The 23,439-nt window shown below is 29.2% G+C and overlaps 1 protein-coding gene across 5 annotated transcripts in view; it reads right to left on the bottom strand.

Moving 5' to 3' along the window:
- The window catches only part of LOC105201716 (inactive dipeptidyl peptidase 10), a 223,509-nt gene that overhangs the window by 18,511 nt on the left and 181,559 nt on the right, over nucleotides 1-23,439 (bottom strand). For 4 of the 5 annotated variants that reach the window (XM_026136608.2, XM_011169870.3, XM_039457865.1 and 1 more), the window contains exons 3-4: nucleotides 4,790-4,896; nucleotides 4,341-4,539 (exon numbers count right to left, since the gene is read on the bottom strand). In XM_026136608.2, the coding sequence (XP_025992393.1) occupies nucleotides 4,341-4,539; nucleotides 4,790-4,896 (306 nt within the window). Of the gene's footprint in view, nucleotides 1-4,340; nucleotides 4,540-4,789; nucleotides 4,899-23,439 lie in introns of all 5 variants that reach the window. The other variant, XM_039457866.1, reaches the window with a different exon arrangement.

The raw sequence follows: 23,439 nt of genomic DNA, 5'->3' as shown, positions 1-23,439 counted from the left end.
TTAAATGATAAAATTAAAAACTGTCTTCTAGCCGAGAGATTTCGAATCTCGTAAATTAAACATTTTTAAATTCATAAGTCTCTTTCACTGTTAATCTCATATCAAGCAAAGAAAAAGGGAGTGCTCGCTTATTTATTTCTTCCTTTTTGCTGTGATTTATTCCTTTTCCTGATCTCTCCTTCCTCTTTCCCGTGGAATGTGCATTCCAGTGGCACGTTCCGCAGGAATATATCTGCACTTAGGCAGTTGGCGCGTAATTATCTGGCGAGTGCAAGGGTCATGTCTCCAATTAATCTTGGATAAGCGCGACAATAACTCGGTATCGGCGGATTAGATACCAAGGGAGCTAAGATACCTCGGTGCATCACTAATGCGGATATTCCTGCCGTGGCTGGTGATTTAGGACCTCGCCGAAATCTGATGGAAATAACGGTCTTCTCTTGGCCGAGAGGCTCGGATACGGCTTGGATTATTATCAGGCCATGAATGAATTTGGCAACCGTTTCCGAAAATTCGACAAATCGTTCGCCCCGGTGTATTTCCATTCGCAATGTGTGCCGACCAACATTACTTGGCATGATATTCCAAACAGGATTTGCTTAATATAAACGCGAACTAATTAACTTATATAAATGGAATTGATTCTTTAAATAAATATGTTTACTTTAGACAGTGTGGTAACTCGATAAATTCTTTGAATAATATTTAATATTTGATTTTATTTATGATTGAAATTATCGTATAATTACGCGTGATGGCGTACACATCCCGAAGTGCAAATTAATTATAATTTGCATAACCAATCAAAGTTACACGTTTAATCATCTCATCTTTTACATCTCACAAAGATTTGCGCGCACGATTGTTGTATCATTAAAAAAAAAAAAACAGCACAATTAACCGCCTGTTACTTTTTTCGTAGAAGTTCTATTGTAGACGATAATTAATATCATTAATTAATTAAATCGTAAATTTGAATTATAAGCGTTTTTTTAGATATAAAAATTTGTATGTTTGAATAACACATTTTTATTGTTTACTATAACTTAGATATTCGATAACAAAATTAAAGTCATGTTAAATATTTTACGTCCAAATCGTGCCTTCCATAAAATTTGCATGTTTATAAAACATCGAAATGAAATGCAACCAACGTTAAGTCACACTAATAATTTTTTAAGAAGCTGTTAATAAATAATAATTCTCGAGTTTTTCAAGGAAGAAGGTTTCAAGTCTCCTGTATTTTACTTTTTAAATTCCCATCTTTAAAGTGACTTTAATCTCCTAATCCCTTACCATCGCGTTAGAACACAACAATACTTTTTTCATAAAAAATTTCTTCTGATCCTTCCGATCTACGAAACTCTCATTCTTTTAAATTATTTCAATTATGTTCCTCTCTTTAGAATTATCCTCTTTATCCAGTTTGTGTCATTAAGAATTTAATTTAAAAAATTCTTCATGGTACAGGAATTCGTCTTTTAGTTAGTAAACCATATCACAATAATCCGTTGTTAAAATGTTTAATTTGTGGAAATCTCTGTTGTAATCTTATTGTTAAATGAGGATCAGATATATATATTGTATATAACAAAGAGTTCAATTAACAAATACAGGTTGTTATTTCATGACTTCCTCGAATGAATTTGCGAATGGAAATTTATCGTCATGGCGCGGCGCGATAATCTCTGTGCTTGTACAATACAAAAGGACGATAGCTAAAATGGACCGATTTTGGCTTCCTGCAATGGCAAATAAAAACGGTATGTTTTTTTTTATAGCTTTTGAGCTACAAAATCCGGCGAATCCGATTTGAATCCGATTTTGATTCTTTAAAAATTTTTAATTTGTTGCGGAAAATATTAAAGCACGATCATATCAGCACAAAACTATTAATCATCTAGTACAGTAAATTATTATTATTGAGCTTTATGAATATATTGATTTGTGTTTTCTTGCTCTTAATAATTCTCTAATAGATTATGTTCTACTTAATAAAAAAAGATAAAAAATATTATTATCTAAAAATCAAGGTATTGTCGATGGAAATTCTTCTACAATATTTTCTGTACTATTATAGTGTTTTACTACTGCAAATTGAAAATTTTGCGCAAAAAATATGTTTAGGCTTCAATATTTATTTTGACTACATATGTTTTTATTACTTATTAATTTGTTTTGTACGTATCAGACGATTTTCACTTGTAATAATATTGTTTATTTTACTATAGTTTTATACTTTCATGAACGTACCGTTTTCATATTAACTTTTTATATATTTTAACAGCTTCACAGAAAAATGTTTCTTTAGTTTTAACAAAATTTTTTTAATATAAAGAAGGTCATACATATATTGGAACAGTCCAATAAAACCAATAATGCAGTTGTTTGATTTTTCAAATAATTACATATTTTTGCTTTAAAGAATATGTTCTTTTTTAAATAATGGAATTTTTTTAAATTAAACAATTGTATTTCAGTGAAAGTATTGTATTATTTTATTTAAATTATACTTAAATAGTTTGACATTTTAAATAATATATATCTTTTATATATATCTATTATATATCTTTTCTTTAAAGAACAAATTCTTTTTAAAATAATTAAATTTTTTTTTAATTAAACAATTGTATTATTTCAGTAAAAGTATTGCACTTAAATTATTTAAGTTATTTTATTTAATTTATTTTACTTTTAATGAAAAGTAAAATAATTTACTTTTCACAAACTTTATAACTTTTAACAAAATTATAATTTTGTTATATCAAACAATTTCATTATTTCAGTAAAACTGCACATTGTATTACTGTATTTAAGTTAGTAATATTTTTCTTATATCTAAAATATAATTTTATTTCCAAGAATGTCAAAATGGCTTTCTGTGTCTTAATACATTGTTACTGTCAACATTGTTTCGTGTCAAGATCAGATTTTGACCAATGTCCCATTAGAAATCGATATCCTGTCAGAAATCAATTACTATTATCTTGGTAAAAATAGTATTTATACTAAACATTTATTTTAGTGTTTATGAGATAGAAATTTAAACATAGAATTGTTTTGAGATGTTCATAATGTTTGATAGACGTTACAAATGTTTGGGGAATATTTTATTAAAAATCTTCTGTGTATTCAGAATAATGCAAATGTTCAAGGATGTTTTTGCAAAACACCCTTCAAACATTTGTAACATTCTGAAAACATACAACACTTCTTGAACGTCTATCAAACAATTGTGAACATCTCATAAACAATTCTATGTTTAAATTTCTGTCTTATAAATACTTCAATAAATGTTTTAAAATTTCAATTAAACTCTACTCAACACTTAAGCAAACATCTTATTTAACTTTCTATTTTCGTCAGAGTACCCTAAAGAAAATTGTTTATTTTCTAAGTCCAATATGTTGTACAACAAGCTTGTTAGATGTTCCCGATTGCTTGTAAGATAAAAAAAATTCTTTATCTTGCAGACATACAATGTTCTCTCTAAAAGAAAAGGTTATTAAATGTGGTCTTTCTACCAGAGATATTCATTATAATATTCTATCAGAGTTTGATCAATATTATCCGAACTATCCATTTTTTTACAGTGTTGTAAATACAATTTTTTTAAAAAAAGCAATAAAATTGTAAAGAGGTTAGTCGGAGATTTTGTCCATTTATTGGAGGGTACTAGAATATTTGACCGAACACTGAAGAGCTGGCAATCATGATCAAGACACGGCGATTCCTTCACATACTTGAAAAAAATACCTTTGGAAACCTTATGAGCAAAATTTTATTTTAAACAATATTTTGTTCCTAAACAAGCAAGCCATAAGGAGATTTAATAGACGAAGTAATCGTGGAAAGATTATTTAATGTAATCAAAGAAACCTGTTATTTCATTGAAAAATAATTGTTTCACACAATCGTCTTTTTTTTGTCAAATATCAGGATTTAATATTTAATATAACAAAAATAAAAAAATTGCATTCAACAAAATACTGGTTCATTTAAACTTATATTATTCTTATGAAATAAATGTAAGCCAAACAAATAGAAATACTGAATGCAAAGAAATGTTTTTTCTCGTGTTTATATGCTAATTTTAATACTTTCCTGGCAAATTAAAATCTTTTAAATGTCAGAATCTGGCTCAGTAGCTTAAAAAACACAAATAACATAGCGTGTTTATTTGCCAAACGTGTTTATTTCCGGAAACCAAAATCACCTCATTTTAATCATCGTTCTTTACAGCGCCACGGATGTAATCGTCGGCAAAGTTTATCACTTATGCGACTGATAAAGCGCAAAGAGCGCAGTAGCATGCATGCATATATCGTGTGTATACGTACAAGCGTATGATTAGACACTAAAAGAGACACGACGTTCTGGCGGGTGTCCAGGAGAGTGAGGGAACCATCGTCGGTTTGGTAGACGAACTTTTCGTGGGTTATCCAAGCCGGTGGTAACCTGCGCGGTGTCAGGTCATCACGAAAGCACTCATCTAACGTAAGACGCTTGCCACTCCAGTACAGGAGCTCGTCAACGTACCTGTAAACAATATATACATCAAAGGGAAACAAATTTTACAAAGGCAGTACAAGCTTTTCCAAGCATTCATAATAAATGGATCGAAACTGTTTTTGCTAGCCTTGGTTGCAAGAGACACACACATCAATGTTTTAACAGCGAAAAAGATCACTCGTATTACTTTTCTCTCTATTATATGCTTGATCATATTGCGAAAAACAGACTACTAAAAGTAAAGAGAAGACAAAGAGCGCAAGTAAGGTGAACTCACCCGAGGAGATAAATTGCCGTGACAATGCCAGCGATAACAAAACCGATGACCAGCAGTGAGAAAATTATACTCCGCCAATTGTGGCCGCCGTCGCCGTACGTTAAATCCTGTGGAAGAAGACCTCGTATGTAATTATCGAGCCGCGAGGTTGATCGAGAGATTATAATGCAAAAGCTGATTTATACAAGAGAACATGCAGATCATGTATGTAGGTGTGTGTACATATATTTATATGTAGAAAGAGAGAGAGATGTCTAGTGTAACTGTCCTAATTACTGCCACGTTGAGCACGTAATGGCAGCTGATATGTTTATTTTGTATTAGTATTTTAAGTATAGAATAAACATTTTTCTTTTATCGCTTTTCAAGTAAGTAACAATTTTATAATACATAAAATAAAAGCAATAAGCTTGAAAATTAATTGATTATTTAAACATAATGCAAGAAATTAAAATATATTCTATTGAATCTATTAGTGCCAGTGTCAATGTCCTGAATATTGTCTTCCTATTACTGCAGCACGTAATATTCATGCATATAACGAGACTCATTTACCGCTGACAGTAACGCAGGCAAAGCCCTAAATGATTGTCCCTAATGCTGTCATCTCAATAAATTAAATAAAAAAGTAATCTATATATCCCATTTTTATGCTAATTTTATTTAAATGTCATTTAAATATTTTCATATAATTGCTTCAGTAGATATACATATAAATTTAGTAGATATATACAAAAGTGAAAATACCACGTTTACTTGTACTTTCAAAACATACAATTCTACTTTACTTGTATTTAAAAAATAGTGGCGCATACAGTCTCATTGAAACAGTTATCTTAGCTAGAGAATAATTAGAAAGATTTAAAAACAACGAGAAATGAGCAATTATTATCGCTTTAAAAATTTATTCTAAAGATGTTTTTAGCCCATATATAGTACAGAATAACATTTCAACAACATTGCAGCATTATTGCAATATTTCAGCAACATTGCAAAAACATTGCGAAATTGCTACGTAGCATTACAAGAATGTTCTGTGTTATGTGGAAGAATAAATGGTATACATCTATACTCTGTGCAGCGAGAGAATATTCACGGACTGGATGAAAATTCGTCCGTTTCGTGCAGGTCTTCGCTCACAAAATTTACCCAGCAAACACCAAGTTACATATAATACAAATGTTAGTTCTAATCTCCCACTCTACAATGTAACTGTTACATAACACACTCATTATATTACATTGTTGATTGGGAAATTACAACTAACATTTGTATAACATGTAACTTGGTGTTTGCTGAGTAAGCACTGCGTACATTGGAGGAACATTCAATATTAGGAATAGGAATTAGAATTTAGAATCAGTTTTCCCAATAAATTCCTATTTCTAATATCTAATATTCCTCTATTGTGCGCAACATCTTAGAAAGCTCTTCCCCCTTTTTTTGAGAGGGTTATACTAATTGTAACGGTAAGTTAATACCAGCAAGTTGCATTAGAGTGCACAATGTTTTTGCTCACTATACTGTCTCTATGCATATTCTATAGACTTATAAGATATAACATAGATTGTATAAGACTCAGCAATAGCTATATAGAATACATGTAAAGTTGGCAGAACGGTGAGAGAGATAAAATGTCAGGGAAATTTTCTTCGTCTAATTCTCTAGTCAGTCATCTTATATTTTTAAGAATTTTTGTCAATGATGTGCGCGCAGAAAAGGATAAAAAAGCCCTGCGATTTTGCCTCTCTCACCATTTCAACTTTTAAACGAGTCGGATGAGTGAATGCTGAGTCTATCTTATATGTCTATGGAAAATATTCTTTCGCTGGATAGAGTATAGAGTATCTCTATTGCGTATATGACAAATCGTAAATATATAATAAGTATATGTACAAATATACATATATATACATAGAGGAAAGGAGGAGATTGTGAAATACCATTTAGTTTTTTGACAATAACTCAGTAAATATATTAACGCGATAAAATTCTAACTAACGTCAGTTTATTAGCTATAGAGTTTTATCAATCACCCTAGTTTATCGAATATATAGATTTAACTTAATTTACAATTTATTGAAAAGGGAAAAAAGAATGCATTTGCGTAACATTAAGGGAATCGTGGAATTCGAACAATTAATGTCATGAAAGGCAACTTTATTTATAAATAAACATAAATCAATGGCCTTTCGTAGATTTTATACACAAATAAAAAGTATTACAAATATTTCTTAAAATATATTGTTTTAAATGTAAAAACTTTTTTTAATAATTCGTTGGATTAAAAAATATTTAAATAAAACTTTAAAATAATTTCTTTGCTTTTTTAATAAACATTATACAATGTCTACAATGATATTGTAAAGTGTCGCAAGAGCAACGTGACACTCGTGATGCACAGGGTGGGTGACCATATTTTACAGCCCACATGACTTTACTTGCTGAATTCATACACACATTACAACACATTAAATTTATTATTCGAAATTTATATTCAAGGCCTTTAATTTAGTCAAAAGTTAAAAAATTAATATGTAACATACTTTCCAAAATTATGTGGAGTGTATACATCTATAAAAATTTCAGCAACGTGCAAAATTCAGCTTTTAGAAAAATACAGCGAAATAATTTTAACGGTTGCTCTTAGGATCCAATGTGTATTATATGAGATATCATGATATTCCATCACTCTAGATATATTCCACAATCTTCCTCTATATAAAGGAAAGACGGGGGTCTTGAGTGGTGTAGTGTATGAGGTAGTGAAATACCATTATATTTAAATTTTAAGAGCAACCGTTAAAATTACTTCGTTACAGTCGATAAAGGAAAGACGGGGGTCTTGAATGGAGTGGTGTGTGTGGTAGTGAAATACCATTATATCTGAATTTTAAGAGCAACCGTTAAAATTATTTCGTTATAGTCTATTCAAACGTTGTAGAATGGTTACTGGTCATTAGTGTTTATTATATTTTTATAAAAGATGAATTTCAATTTTGCAAATAGCAGTAAATTTTACAGATGTATACTCTCTACGTAATTTTGAGAAATATGTTAGATATTAATTTTTTAACTTTAGTATAGCTTGAAGGCCTTGAATATGGCTTTCAAATAATGCGATTGAATTTAATGTATGAATTCGGCATATAAAGCTCTATTATGCAACGAGAGGAGTTGTGACATGGGGTTATGAGCCATTTACCTTACAAGCGTAAAACCGCTCTTGTAATTTTACAATTTTATAGTAGATGTTATATAATGTTTACTAGCAGCAAAGGAATTATTTTAAAAAGTTATTTTTTAAATCAAAAAAATTATTTTAAAAAACTTTTGTTTAAATAAAATATATTTTTTTAAATATGTTTATAAAATCTTGTTTTGTGAACGCACTTTATATTAGTGTGTAAGATCTATGAAGGATCATGGATTTTGTATAATTAAAAGTACTTTTTGATATTAGTTATTATTCTATGATTCCCCTGCTATTTCACAAATGCATTCTTTTTTCCTCTTTAGTAAATTGTAAATTACATTTGTTCTACAATATATACCCGAAGGACTTCTACCTATAGGAGCTCTACATATATCTATGTGTATATACTTCCGTTAAAAAAGTATGCTTTTGATTTATTTCCAGATATTCTTTTAAAGTTAAATAAAACAGAGACAAAGAAGAATCGGCGCTTTTGTAATTTTATTTAAATATCTTAATATTTGCGAAATAATTTTGTTAACAACAGGTCAGTGACTCATTTTATCAGTTTAAACCATCGACATACAGAATGGACTGCTGATGACCGTGATGGGGGTAGAAAGACACATAGAGTGAGAGGCAGACAATACGAAGAACGTTCGTTCTCTATCTACTAAGTCTGATTGGTTGCTGGGGCCACAACAACCAATCAAACTTAGTAGACAGAGAACGAACGTTCTTCGTATTAGAGTCCTATATAAAGAGAGAAGCGACATTGACGTCCGAAGCTCTGATTGGTAATCTGATTGATACTTGATTGGCTAAGCGAACAGCCATATTGTGACTACAGCTGTTTGTAGAATGATACGAATGGTGTTTGATGACGTTAGAGCGGTCCCAAAATGGTGGTGGAGGACTCAATTGGATACTGAAGGTTGTGGTGGGGGTTCGATGTCGCTTCTCTCTTTATATAGGACTCTACTTCGTATTGTCTGCCTCTCACTCTCTGTGTCTTTCTACCTCCACCACCGTCATCAGCAGTCCATTCTGTATGTCGATGGTTTAAACACAAGTATGCTTTTGTTTATAAAAATGTATTACTACCATAGTAATGATTTTTACTTTTAATAGAATTTTTTTTTAATTATAATATTTGATAAATTTGTAACGTATATGAAAATGATGTCTAATATCTTACATCCAGACAATTAATTTCATGTCTTTATAAATAACAGTGTATAGGGATCAAATTATAATTATTCTATTATATATATTATACAGTTTTTTATATTTAGAATGAAATCATGCGTGATTTTGATATATTGAAAAAAAAAGTGTCATTACACACTTTCACAACACTTTTATTTTTATTTTATTTTCTTCGTTGTAAAATTTTTCTTTGTTAAAATTAATAATTTTTCCGCTATTGAAATATAAAGAGAAATAACAATAAGTTAACTTACGTAAATATTCTTTCATCAAAAACTGAAGATAAATTTTATTATTAAAATAAATTGGATTTAATATGCAACAATTGTTTAATATTAAAATTAATTTAAAATACGCAAGGAATGAAACATCCGGCGCACATTCATTTTATAATAAATTGAATATTTCATGACGGCAACATTTCCGTTTGTGCGTGGCATTCGGCTCTCAACGTTTTTCGCGACATCGTAGCTTGTCATTGCGTACATACAAGATCGTATTACCGTTTGCGTTGTCGTTCAAAACGCGCCATTATTTTCTATGATTATTACAATTAGCAATTATTGGTTTATGCGATAAATTATTTTTCGCGAATAATGATTCGTAATTATATCAAGGTGATGGCCATTTATCGAAGTTTTTTGAAATAGAAAACAATCGAAAATGGAAATTATAAACTATTGATTGCGATTGACAATTTAAGGAGTTATATATTTTTTTCGGTGGTGAAAAATTATTGATTAGACATTTTTTGGACAGTTTGATAAATAAATTTATAAAAAGGACATGTTTAATTGAATACACAGGCCTGCGTGATTTCGTATGTAACTTTGATCGCTAAATCCGAATACGTAAACCAAAAATGTTTATCACATCTTGCTTTTGAGAAAGATGGCAGTATGGAAACAGTAATTTTTGCTATTTTCAAGACTTTACTGTGACTAATTAAATTATGTCTATAATATTCTCTCAGTGATATAAAGTGTTATCTTTTACCTTCAAATTGCGATTTTGTTTACTCCTATACGATTTTTCTTCGCGGAGTGAAGGTTTCATGAAAACTTTTCGACGATGAAGCTATATACTGCCGAAGTGATGAAAAATCGGCAACTCGGCGAATTAAAGCAAAGATAAATTTTATTATTAAAATAAATCGAAGTTATTATTTAATTTAAAAAACATAATCATAATACCCATCCAAAAATTATATTCTAACTTTAATCAATATCTGTAAGTCCATTAAAATCGACTTCTTAATACGACTGATTTTTATATTTTTTTCCGCTAAATTGGTTCCATTTTAAATTTTATAATTCTGATATCAAATTTGTGTTTAACGATTCAAATAATCCATGAATATAAATTTTCGATATTTTTTTTGTAATTCACCAATTTCCAATCACTTCGGCAATGCATAGCGTCGTCGTCGAAAAGTTTTCATTTTGAAAGCTTCATAACTCGGTGAAGAAAAATCGTATAGAGTAAACAAAATCACAATTTAAAAGTAAAAAATAGCGCTTTATGATATTGCTGAGAGAATATTAAAAACATAATTTGGTCGGCCACAGTAAAGTTTCGAAAATAATAAAAATCTGTTTTTGGCCGATATTACTTCATTTATTTCAAATTATCGTAATAAACATTTTCGGCTTGCGAAGTCGGATTTAGCAATCAAAATTGCGTAGGAAATTACTAGTTGTTTCTTTTGTTTTTTTTAGGACCTTTAATTTTGCAGGCCTGTGTTAATAATGTTTAAAAATATTTTGATATAAATTGACTTTCAGAGCTGTTCTCAAGTCCTCCATCAAAACATCTCTGTAGTACTAGTGATCTATAAAATTAAAAAATAAACGGAAATATTGACAATAAATCTCTGATTGTCATTAAAAGTCGAATTTCAAAATGTAAAAATCGAAAAGTTAATAAGGCTTAAAAAAAAGTTTTTTTAATAAATTTTTGACATTTAAATATTTATAAAAATTATTAGTATAACAAATTTTAAAAATGGCTGACAAATCGTAGAAAATTGCATTTTACAAGTAAAAACTCGTTTTATAAAAAAAAATTGAAAATTTAAAAAATTATCATGCTCAAAAACTTGGAGAGGTGGATCCGAGAACAGTCACAATAAAATTCAATTTAAATAAGTCAAAACATAAAAAAAAATAATTTTTTTAAACATTAATAATTAATAAATATCTTTTTATAAATATCAATTTATCAAATATTTATTAAATATAAAATTTATATATTATATGTTTAAAAAAAACTCAAAAGTCAAAGTAATTTTTCAGCATCCTCTTAAAGATGCGTTAAAGATGCTTAAAAATTGCGTTTTGAATTTTTTTATCTAAATCTAATTCTGTCATTTTTTGACGATAATATACCGCCAAATTGTGACGCAAATAACTAAAATCCGAAAAAGTCGATGTATTACGAAATAATTTGCCGCGAAAGAAAGGAAGATTCCATTTTGCGTGCTCACTAGCGTGAACCCGTATTCAGCTCTTTTCCGGCTCAGCGTAATTTCTTTTGAGAAAATCATTTGTTCAATTAGATCTTTACTGTTCGCGAAATTGGCAATTTTTATCGGATTCTGAAATTCGCGATAACGTAGTCAGGTGAGTTTTTTTCAAGTAAAATCACGATAATTTTTATTGTATTGAGAATGTGTGCGACTTTTATCGACATTTTTCGTTCGATCTGCTGTTATCAGTTAACTTTAGAATACTATTAATATTTTTTTTATATTAATACCATTTGTTAGGAAAAAGTTTACTGAAAAAATTAAAATCTTTTTACATGTTTAAGAATTTTTTTACTACTTTTCATCTGTTTCATAGGTAGCAAAAATTAATTAATCCTTAACACTATTTTACAATCAATTTTATTAAATATTATTTTTAGTTAAACTAAGAAAAATGTTAAAATAAAAAAAAAATATTTTTTTGTGTTTGTCTTTAGTAAAAGAAATATCTGTTCAATTTAAGAAAATATTTATACATTTTAAAGTAATATTTTTCTAAATATATAAAGTATTTGTTTCAAATTTGAATGTTTTAATTAAAAGAAAATATTTTTTTATTTAAAATATTGTGTGTGTGTGTGTGTGTGTGTGTGTGTGTGTGAGTGATGTAAAAAATAAACAATTAAAAAAATATATATAAATTTTTTTAACGTTAAAATTGTGATTAAATAAAAATTTATTTGTTTGAAAAACATGTAAAATCTGAATAAAATGTTTTGTAAATATATATAATTTATTTGCATTAATAATAATGTTATATTTTTAAGATAATAATTTAATAATATTATGTAATTGTTAAGTTAATAAGGTTTTTGTAAGTTTTTTCCTATAATAAATACTCTAGAATTTATTTTGCATTTTCCAATGTATAAAATGTATTATATTTAAGAAGAAATTGTTATGTGTTGAAGGTTGCGATCCCTTAAGTACTGCAATATGTCAAGATATTGGATCCTAAAAAATTTGCTTTTTCTATTATATTTTTATAAAATGATGATATATTATGATGAAGTGATTAAAGGTGAATCCTAAGATCGAGTTCCGAAAGAAAAAATAAATAAAGTATTTTAACAGTTTAGTTTATTTAAATACTTTATTAGCATGTAATAATTATATTTAACAATTTATAATAAATATTTTTATTTAAGTATTTTTTATAAAAATACATTGTTGATTTGAAAAAGTCTGAAAAATATTCAGAGTTTTAAAGCATTTTTTAAGTTTAAATATCCAATTTATTAATTCTGGACGTTGTTTTATTAAAAAAAATTTTAATACAAAAACTTTTTAATAAAGTAAATATTTTTTTTTATTTAACAATGTATTAATTTGTTGTAATTATTAAATTTTTCAAAAAAAATATTTTTGTTAATTTAAACAAACATTTCTTTTAATCGAAAAGTTGTAGTAATTTGTTTTGAATAAATATTTACTTAAAAGTATGCAAATAAATCTCTTTATTAACTCAAGTAAAATTTTATTGATTTTAATAAATAATTTTCTCATGGTCAGTGTATCGAAAGTACAGTTTTCAGTAACACAAAAATTTTAATCAATCCTTGGGTGACAAGTCATTCAAAGTAGCACTCCACTGTTGAAGACGTGTTGTTTGTTGTATTCGTCCAGTTCAGGGACGTTTTTGTATTGTCAATTTTGCAAGAACGAATTTTATTCTCGTGAATCGTAAAAACGTTTTTGGGGTCGCGACGTTCGATCGCGTCGCCGTCAAAAATATCGTGGTTTTCGGTCGTTTTCATGAAACACGTCATCGGCTACATTATGCATATTGCACACGGGTTATGTCCGGCGTCTCTATAGTCGTCCTGTCCCCCGAATTGGCAACGGATAACACGTGCAGGTCGTGTAATACAGATGAGTCGCACCGGATTTCGTACGAGGGGCAAGCTATATGACATGCGGGATATGTTAAAACAGCCCCCGCACGTGTTACTGCACGCCAATTTGTCCCCACTTTAGGTAAACGCTGGGGAAGTGACATTTAACATCTTCGATGTATTTGGGAATTGGCTGAATGTAACTTCTCGAGAGGAATGGATACTAGAGGTATGTACCAGACATCCTCATTTCCCGGAGACAATTCTCGATTTGAACTTTGGGTCTCTCGATGAAGAATGGATACAATGTGCTAATTTCAGCTCCCGACAAATAAAAATGATTTTTGAACAACTGAATATGATTCTGATATTTAAAAATTTTAATTTGTCTGGAAAGTATTGAAATCAGCATATGAAGTTGTTAAATATATAAAAGACTACAATATTATGCTAATAAAAGCGTAAAACTGTAATAAAATATTAACTTTAGCTCCCCACGCATATTTTTGGTTACTTTCCTCCCTACCAATGGTAGGGAGATTAATAATTCGACAGGTTATATTTCTGAATAGAAAGCATATTTTTTAGCACATTATATATGAAATCGATATTCAGAGTCTGATATTAAATAAAAAATATTTTACTCTTGAGTAATTACAATTAAAAAAAAAAAATTATATTGCACAAAATCGCAAAAAATGAGTACTCACATAGGATCCGTCAAATCCATATGGAGAGCTAGGGTTAAATAAAAATTGACCAAATAATACAAATTTACATAATAAATAAAAAAGATTTTATGTGGTTAAAGCGAATCTTGGTGATTACTTTTTAAAATATCTTTTAAGTGAATCTTACGGGTTCCAATAGCAAATACTCTACAATAAAAAACAAAATATTCTAAGAGAAAATCCTAAGCAATGCTTTCAAGTGTCATAATCAAAATTCAAAATAGTTTCCATCAATAATGCTTTTATTTTTTAGATATTAATAATTTTTTATTTTTTTAACAAACAGGACATAAACTATTAGAAAGAGAAAGATTCTCGTTTCATTAGCAGAAGATAAACATAAGTAAATATGTTCGTAAAGCTCAACAATAATAGTTATGGTACTAATGTTTAATAGCTTCACTTAGAGCAAACATCGTATCAGCAAACTAATAAATTTATGAATAAATAACACCTCAAATATGCTTTACAAAATTTTAATAAAAATAATAATAAGTATGATCTAAAAAGTTACAATAATATTAAATATTTGTAGTAAAATTATTGAATAAACAATAAAAAAATAACAAAGCTATGGCAATTCCATCGCCACAACTTTTTTCTTGCTACAGGCGTAAAAGAATGAATTTAAAAAATAAAAGGAGAATTTGCGGTATTTAATACTCGATTATGCGAAGAGATAAGTATATTTCAGCATGTGTCTAGTCAGACCAGACAGAAAAAAATATATACACATCGATGCTCAAGACGAGAGCAATGCCCGGAAACAAAGTGCTAGCGGCTAATGTCTTGACTCAGATTTAAATGACTAGTATATATTCAGTTTACTTTCTGATAGCGCAAGATAGGAAAATTAAAACTGAACGCAACATATAAATTAATTGACCGGCGGACCACATTAACATCTACGCTGCAGGATGCGAGTTGTAATGCAATTGTAGAGCAATTTTAAATTTAATGTTCAGTGAACTTTCGGGAAAGACACGCTCTAACAGAGAAAAAGAGGTGGCTTCCCAGAGACATGTTTCGAAAACGACTTATACGGAAAGATACGGAAGTGTCGTCCTCCGATTTTGAATGCCGTAGTATGGATCAAAATAAGGGATACGAATTTTTTTATACGTGCCCGTTTTCACTTTTAGGAGGTGAAACACTTCTTTGAAAAAAAGTTGTATTTTTCTTTCAAATCAAATATTGACGAAGCTGTAAGAGATAGAAAAAAATTTTCTGAATAAAAATTGAATGGTTTGAAAAGTACTTTATAGCAGTGATTAAAAAAATATTTTACTTCATTTTAATTAAAAGTTTTTTTATTACTGTCATAAAGTACTCTTCAGACTATTCAACTTCCATTCAGAACATTTTTTCTATCTCTTATAGTTTCGACAATATTCGCTTCGAAAAAAAATACCAATTTTCTTCAAAGGGATGTTTCACTCTCTAAAAGTGAAAACGAGAAAAAACGTATAAAAAAAAGACGTGTCCTTTATTTTGATCCGTACTACAACATATTAAAAGGCTCGTCAAAATCGGAGAACAACACTTCCGTACTTTTTCTTGTTAGACCGACGATAATGAGTGGACGCATGCGCTATTAATTTAACAATAAAGAGAGTGACTTATATGAACTGCGTAATACATACATTTAATTCGCCGCCTCTTTTCGTCTAGAGACTAAAGTGCAAATGTAGGTGACGGAAAAATTGAACCAACTGAGATTCAAACTCGGGATTTCTCGTTCTAAATCTTAGCACTTTTAGTTCTGTAGCACTGCTAAATATACACGAAAAGAACAATGTTATTGTAGTATCTAATATTCAGCTAAATACAGATCTGAAAATAATTTAATGTTGAACTATCAAAATAATTATGTAAAACGTTTAAAGATGAAGCTACTGCTGTAAACAGTTTTGACATTCTATCAATAACTAGCTCAAACGTCCAATATAACTTTTTAATGGTTTATCATAATTATTTTCAGATCTGTATTTCAACAAATTTTTCCTTTCCAAGCAGTTATTCCGATCGTGTAGTTAATTGGCCGTAAGTAAACTGAAAGTAATTGTCACAACTTATTGTAGTAAAATCCATTTAACTGTGTAATTATAGTTAAGGTGCTATTTCATTACAAGCTAATAGTTGCACAAATATTTTTGTACTAGTGGTACTATTTTAAATGCAACTATTTTATACTTACTGCAAGTTAGATCTTAGTTCCAATAATTATAAAATAATTTATTAAACTATACAGGATGTTTCACAACTCGTAATCAAAATTTTAATAACGCATTTTTTACTTAAAAATAAGACAAAAATCTTAATACGAAAATGTCAAGGCTATAATACTTTTTAAATGAGAAGTATTTACAGTAGGCAAATCAGGTAGTCTAAAAATCGCGCGTTCAGTGACGATACAATGACAGTGGCTGCTTTTGCACTTTTGTAAACTTGCTGTTACATTAAAGTAATTGCGATAGTATTAAAATGCTTTATTGAATATAAATATTTGAATATAAATTATATGCATTGTACATTTCACAATCATTTAAAAATATTACAGAATATTAAAAATAGTTATAATGAATAGTCAAAATTCACGAGATGTATAATGAGAATAATTCACAAGATAGCCAACTTCGGAGAAGAGATACATGTATGCCATACAACTCGGCAATACTTAATGAAAAATGTGTTGATAACAACGCGAATGAAAATAGATGTAGGAGTTGACTTTTTATAAAACATTGATAATTGCTTACTTTCTTCATATAAGCAAGTTATCTTTTTTGAACAAAATTTAAAATGTTTTACAAATTCTATAAACTCTCTTATATAAAATAATTATTTAAATATTGACAAGTATTGAGAATCAAATACTGTTATTTTTGCACGAATAATCACCATGTATGTACTTTATTATATTCTTCCAAAAATCCTGCGATTACACTGCTAATGTTTCAGCTATAGTTCGAGCTATTTTCAAGGCTTAGTACAAAAAAATGTTCAAAAACGTGAAACAAAAGTTTCGAATAAAAATTGTTTTGTACTGTAAATAAGTCTTGAATTGGTGTAATTATTCGTGGAAATTTAAAATAACTGCGTTTGATTCTCAAGGTCTAATTTGTTAATACTTTATTGATTATTTTATATAAGAGAGTTTGTAGAAACGTTTTAAATTTTAATAAAGAAAGATAGTTTGCTTATATAAAAATATGTTGTATAGTTTAAAAAATATATTTATCTCTATTTAATAATAAAATTCACATTAAAGTTAATAAGAAAAGTATAGGTATATTTAGAAGAAAACAACAGCATTGTCAAATTAAGAAATGCGAATTTTTTAATACCATTGTTGTCAAAATAAAATTATATTGTGTTCTTCAGATAATAGTTTTCATATTGAAATACAAGTATATTATACTGAAATTATTAAACTCTTTAACAAAGATTTTACATTTCTTTCCCTATAAAAATTCGTCGCTTCTATCTCACATGGAAGAAAAACCCAGACATCGATCGCCCACATTAAAAGATAAAAAACACAAATAAATAAAATTCTAAATTCAAAGATACATATTGATTTATAGATATTAAAATTATGAAAAATTATTTTATTATTAAAAAAAGCTCTCATTTTCAAATATTCTTGTTAATAATAAAGGCTCTTTTTAATAATACTAAATAGAATAATTTTTCAAAGTTTCAATATCTATAAATTAATGTGTACTTTGGCGCCCACGCGAATGGGTACGCGTTTGACGGCGCGCCCATCGGCCGCCACTAGAGTCCCTAAAAGTAGAGAGTTAGAGAGTTTGGACATTTGAGGGTTCTACGTGATTGGATGCACGTGATCCACTGTCCGCCTAAAATGGCAGTACCAACGGAACTCTGTTAATTCTCTTTAGCCAATGCAATAACAGCATACAACACGTTCGACGGATACATTGCATACAACGATAAACGTACACACACACAAAAAGCTCACGTACATACATACACTGACGTATTCAGCGTCGAGATTATGGGCGTAGATTGTTTAGACTCTCTATTTCTAGGGACACTAGCCGCCACTACACGTGCTCGTACGCGTTAAGCAAGCGCCACCGATAGATCGCGCTCTTATTTGGTAGTCATATGCATCCACAGAGCGGATATATGGCTTTGTTTACACCGAATACTTGATATGCGTAATATTTAGTAACTTTCTATTCAATTATCTTAATTTCGATAATAAATTTAATGAATAGTATATTAAGCTGGTACAATATGAATCAGATAATTAATTAAATATAGATATCACGTATACATTTACACATATTGTTGAAATTAAGACAATTTAATAGAAAGTTACTTGTTATTATGCGTGTCAAGTGTTCTGTGTAAACTAGGTCTTTGATAGCCCGCGAAGCGAGCCAGACCAAGATCCAGACGAAACAATTTGATTTGGACTCGTTTGGTGGTATCGTATTTATGAATGGCGGACCGTGTTATATACGCCTTGTATATGCATTTGGTTCACGAATAAACGCGCCATCTATTAGTCGCGATTGCTTGGCGCGTGCGAGCGCGTATATTGGCAACCGAACGGATGGACGCCACAATATTAATTCTATATGAAACTTGTATAGTTATTTTTATATTTATCACTATAAATTTTTCTCTAAGTGTTCATATGCTGATTTTACTTTTCCGATAAAATTTTAAAATATTTTAAAAATCAAACTTAAAAAAAAATTTTGATAAATTTATTAACTATATCAGTAACTGCAATAATAATGCATTAGTAATTGGTAAAATATTGTCAATTTCTAATATAATAAGTTTATTGAAACACTTTATCAGTTGTTTTTTCAAGGGAAATCGGATACAGCACCTCAAGAATTACAAAAGCACATACCGTGTTTACTTGCCTCTCCGGAGGCTAATATTGGTTCATTTTACTCATCGTCTTTTATCACTAGAATATCCCTGATTTTCTCTAAATGTCCTCAAATTTGTATTTGCTGTCTTAAATTTTTGTCAGTCTTGAATTAATGGCACAGGAAAAATGTCATTATAATTTTTTCAATGAACGTGATGTTAATTGATCTCATAAATTAAAACTGGAAAACAGAAAATGTTCTAGCTATATTGACCATCCTAACAAACTTTCCCAACAAGCTGCGATCAATTTGAATTTAAGTTGGAATCTAGGATTTCTAGGTAAAAAACTCACACCTCAAAAAATATATCTCAAAGCAAACTAAGCGCTGTAGTTTGCTATCGCAAAAATGTAAAGAATGTCAAGCAATAAAAACATTTTTAATATTAAATTCCGATTTAATTTTCTGCGGGATATGCTGGTACACGTAAAATGGCATATTTCGCAAAAAATTTGTTCCCGAATTCAATTCAATAAACCTTAACGAAAGGTGATTCATCGATAATGCTTCATCAAAAATAATCAAATTATATGATGAAATAGTTTATCTAATCCGATTCTCGCTGTAAACAAGTCGCTCAATTAAAAAATTGGCACAACCAAGTATCGGATGACATCTATTTATTCTTTTCTGTCATATTTACGTTCGCGATATAATAGCGCAGTCACAGTTGTGCGACAGAAACGTCATAACCGCGCATTATTGCTCGCAATAAACAATAGCTTCACATTTGGAAAATAAACGTAAGAGAGAGTACGTTTCTCTCTTTCTCTCTTGACTGCGCGCCATTAGCGATGCAAGGAAAATATTCCGGAATAGTTTGAAACGATTTATCTCCTCGAAACAATCCTCCTTTTATCTCGGATATCGCTGATAATGATGTTGCACCGAACTAGACAAACGACCGACCGCCACCGCCACCGATTGGCCGCCGTTATGCCGCGCGGTAATCGCTTTTGGACAATCCGGCCTGTTTATCCGGATAAATAATCGCCGATGTCTTGTTGGAACGATTCGCCATTTCCTACGGGCTTGCTCCTTCCTTCGCTCCCGTCGATCGATTTGCCGCCCCGCGTCGCTTTAAATTCAAAACGTACCACGTCGCGTGCACGTGTGCGCGACACGAGATACAGGTACACGTATAGAGTGACCATAAATTTATCCCGCACGGAACGCAACAGCATCGGACTTCGCGAGCTGATATCTGCATTACGAAGTGTTGCACGATGTAGACATTATTTCGCGAAGATTCACGCTGCTTTATGCGGCAATAACACGAACGGCGGAGATAGAACATTCAATTTTTATTTTTATCACCCCCGCGCACACGGGTTTCATACTTCGAATATCATTCCGCGATGTTGAAATCGGAGAGAAATCCTATAAATTGCTCGCTGTACGTACGAATGTGTTAACAATTTTTATGTACATTTTGTGTACAACGAACATAACGTGACGATTATAAGCATGGAGTCGAGAAGGTTGAGATAGCTCTGCGATGAACGATACTGAACAGTGCTGATGCTTCTAGTCTTTTTTTATTGTCTCGCTGAGCAATAGCATTCGCTCGGTCATCTTTGTCTTCTTCCGTTTATGAGAAACGTTTTATAGGAAGCGACATTGCTCGTATATTGAATTAAATAATATATAACGCTCGCGTATGATACTAATGTTTATTGGTTTTGTAATTTATTCTTCTCACAATTGATTACTTCATAAATAAAGTAATCAATAAAGATTGAACAATCTTGCGATAGAAGAAACAATAAAATGTTACTAAAATAAAGATATATAAAATTTGTTCTGCAGAACGAGTATCTGTGAATCGAAAAGGTTAAGATTTGATAAGAAACAACTTTTATATCAGTCGACGAATTGTGAACAATGTATCAAAATTCAAGATTCTTTATCTTTCTTATAAGGAAAGTTTGGCAAGTAAAATTCGAAAAATATGAAATTTTACGTAAGTATAGAACCTGCATAGATCTAATCACGAAACAATATTTTTTCTATCTGATATTTTGGAAAATTCTCACACACCTCCCTTTCATGGAAAAAAATTAAGTTTGAATCATGTGATTAAGAAGTGTTCCAGTCAGTTTTTCATTCAGTACAGTACGCCATACTGGATTTGTCATTTCAAATTTTGGAAAATGTATTGTTCATGAGTGAACCAAAAAATCCCCAGATAACGATTTTCTTGGAAATTTAATGAATTTTGGATAATCTTTGGATCCTAATTTATGAATTAAATAATTCATGGATTAATTAACTTATTTTTAATAAGTTTTTCATTTACTTCAAGCGCCATATTGGAGCGGCCGTTTTAAAAAGTCAATTTTTTCTTAAACTACATATAAGAACAAAAAGTTTAAGCCCTCGAACATCTTATTTCGACTTCATGAATTTTGCCCAGAAACTTGTCCCACTTGACGTAGAACGTCCCATATATAAAACATACATTTTGTACATAGTAATCTTGTAGTGATCATGATGTAAGAGTCTGCTTTCTGTGCCAAAGATTGAGGTTCAAATTCAATCAGAACATATCATTTAATTGATCACTACCTCTCAGAATGGCAAACTACTGAGAGTACTTTTGTCAAGACAGTCACCATGGAGTATGCATGAGAGTATGCATCAAGTGAAGACTTCTATTGTCTTCAGACATGAAGGATCGACTTGAGAGAGGTAGTCAAAGTATATTGTAAGGAAAAAAATATGTATACATAATACAGGGTAGTAAAACATAATAAATTTATTTTTGAAAACTCGTATTATAGCAAAAATTGATTCGGATAAAAGTTGTGTAGTCTGAAGAGAGACCAATAATGATAAAACCAATTTTCAAAAAAATTAATTTTTTAAAATCTAATGAAAATCCATGGCCATTTTTTTAAATGAAATTAGTTTTCTTTATATGTATAACACGATTCGTCTATTTATTCTGCATAAAAATATTAAAATTATTGAAAACTCAATAGTTTATAAGATATTTTAAACTTTATTCTGCCATATTATAAAATATAAAATATAAAACATAAAATATAAAATATTTCGTAAATTATTCATTTTTTGATAGCTTAATAAAATATTTTATAAAGTTATCTCTCTCGAAATCTCATGTTGAGTGTTTGATGACTTTACTACTATACGTAAAATAACTATAAGAATCATACTACATAAAAAAACAATTTTATTTAAAAAAAAAATGGCTATGACCTCTTCATTAGACTTAAAAAAATCAATTTTTTCAAAAATTATGTTTATCATTATTTGTCCCCTTTCAGACCATACAATTTGGTCTCAAATAATTTTTGCTTTAATGCACTTTTAGAATATTAACAATTTGTCACATTTTACTTGGGTTACCCTATATTGTCTACATCAGTGCAGCTATTTATTTCAAACATCCCATACTGCAACACATCAATCTTGATAATCTTTCAACTATTCAACCTTTCAACTATTAAAAGTTAATAACTTTATTTTATTAGACATTAAATTTTTATACTCTGGACAACATGCCAAATTTTATGTGCAAATAATGGTACTAATAATAAGTTACATGTTGTCATATATATATATATATATATATATATATATATATATATATATATATATATATATATATATATATATATATATATATATATATATATATATACACTTTTATACTCGTTGTTTGTTAAAAATTACAATAAATAAGTAATGTATAATTAATTATAGTCGTCTATATAATAAGATGTTTTTTGAATGTATGTATATTTTTCAAGTTATACTGTTTTCTAATTTGTCCAAATCTATTTACGCATAACACAGGATAATATTATATGTATAAATTGATTTGATACTGTATTACGCGTAATACATTTATTTTCATAATATCATTTATAAATATGATTCACATACCAGAAAATATTACATATAATATGTTAATGTATCTATTTTATTTTGTTATATTTAGATAGCCTTTAATTTCTTTATTAAAAATTTATAAATCGATAATTTTTTGCATATGCTATATTTGATTATATATAAAATACAGATATATAATATACAAAAAATACGTGATTAGAATTATTATTAAATAAACCTAGTTTTCACAAAAACATATTTATGATACACAATTTTTTTATACACGATTGAATTTGGCGTAGTATGAATGTTAGGTTGCAAAACAATTTTTGAATTAAAAAAAAAAATAACCTAAATAATAGAAGTTTTAAA

This window comes from Solenopsis invicta, chromosome 15 (genome assembly GCF_016802725.1).
Source record: "Solenopsis invicta isolate M01_SB chromosome 15, UNIL_Sinv_3.0, whole genome shotgun sequence".
NCBI classification, from domain to species: Eukaryota; Metazoa; Arthropoda; class Insecta; order Hymenoptera; family Formicidae; genus Solenopsis; species Solenopsis invicta.
Note: the sequence above shows the minus strand (reverse complement) of the source record. Positions and strands in the feature narration are given on the sequence as shown.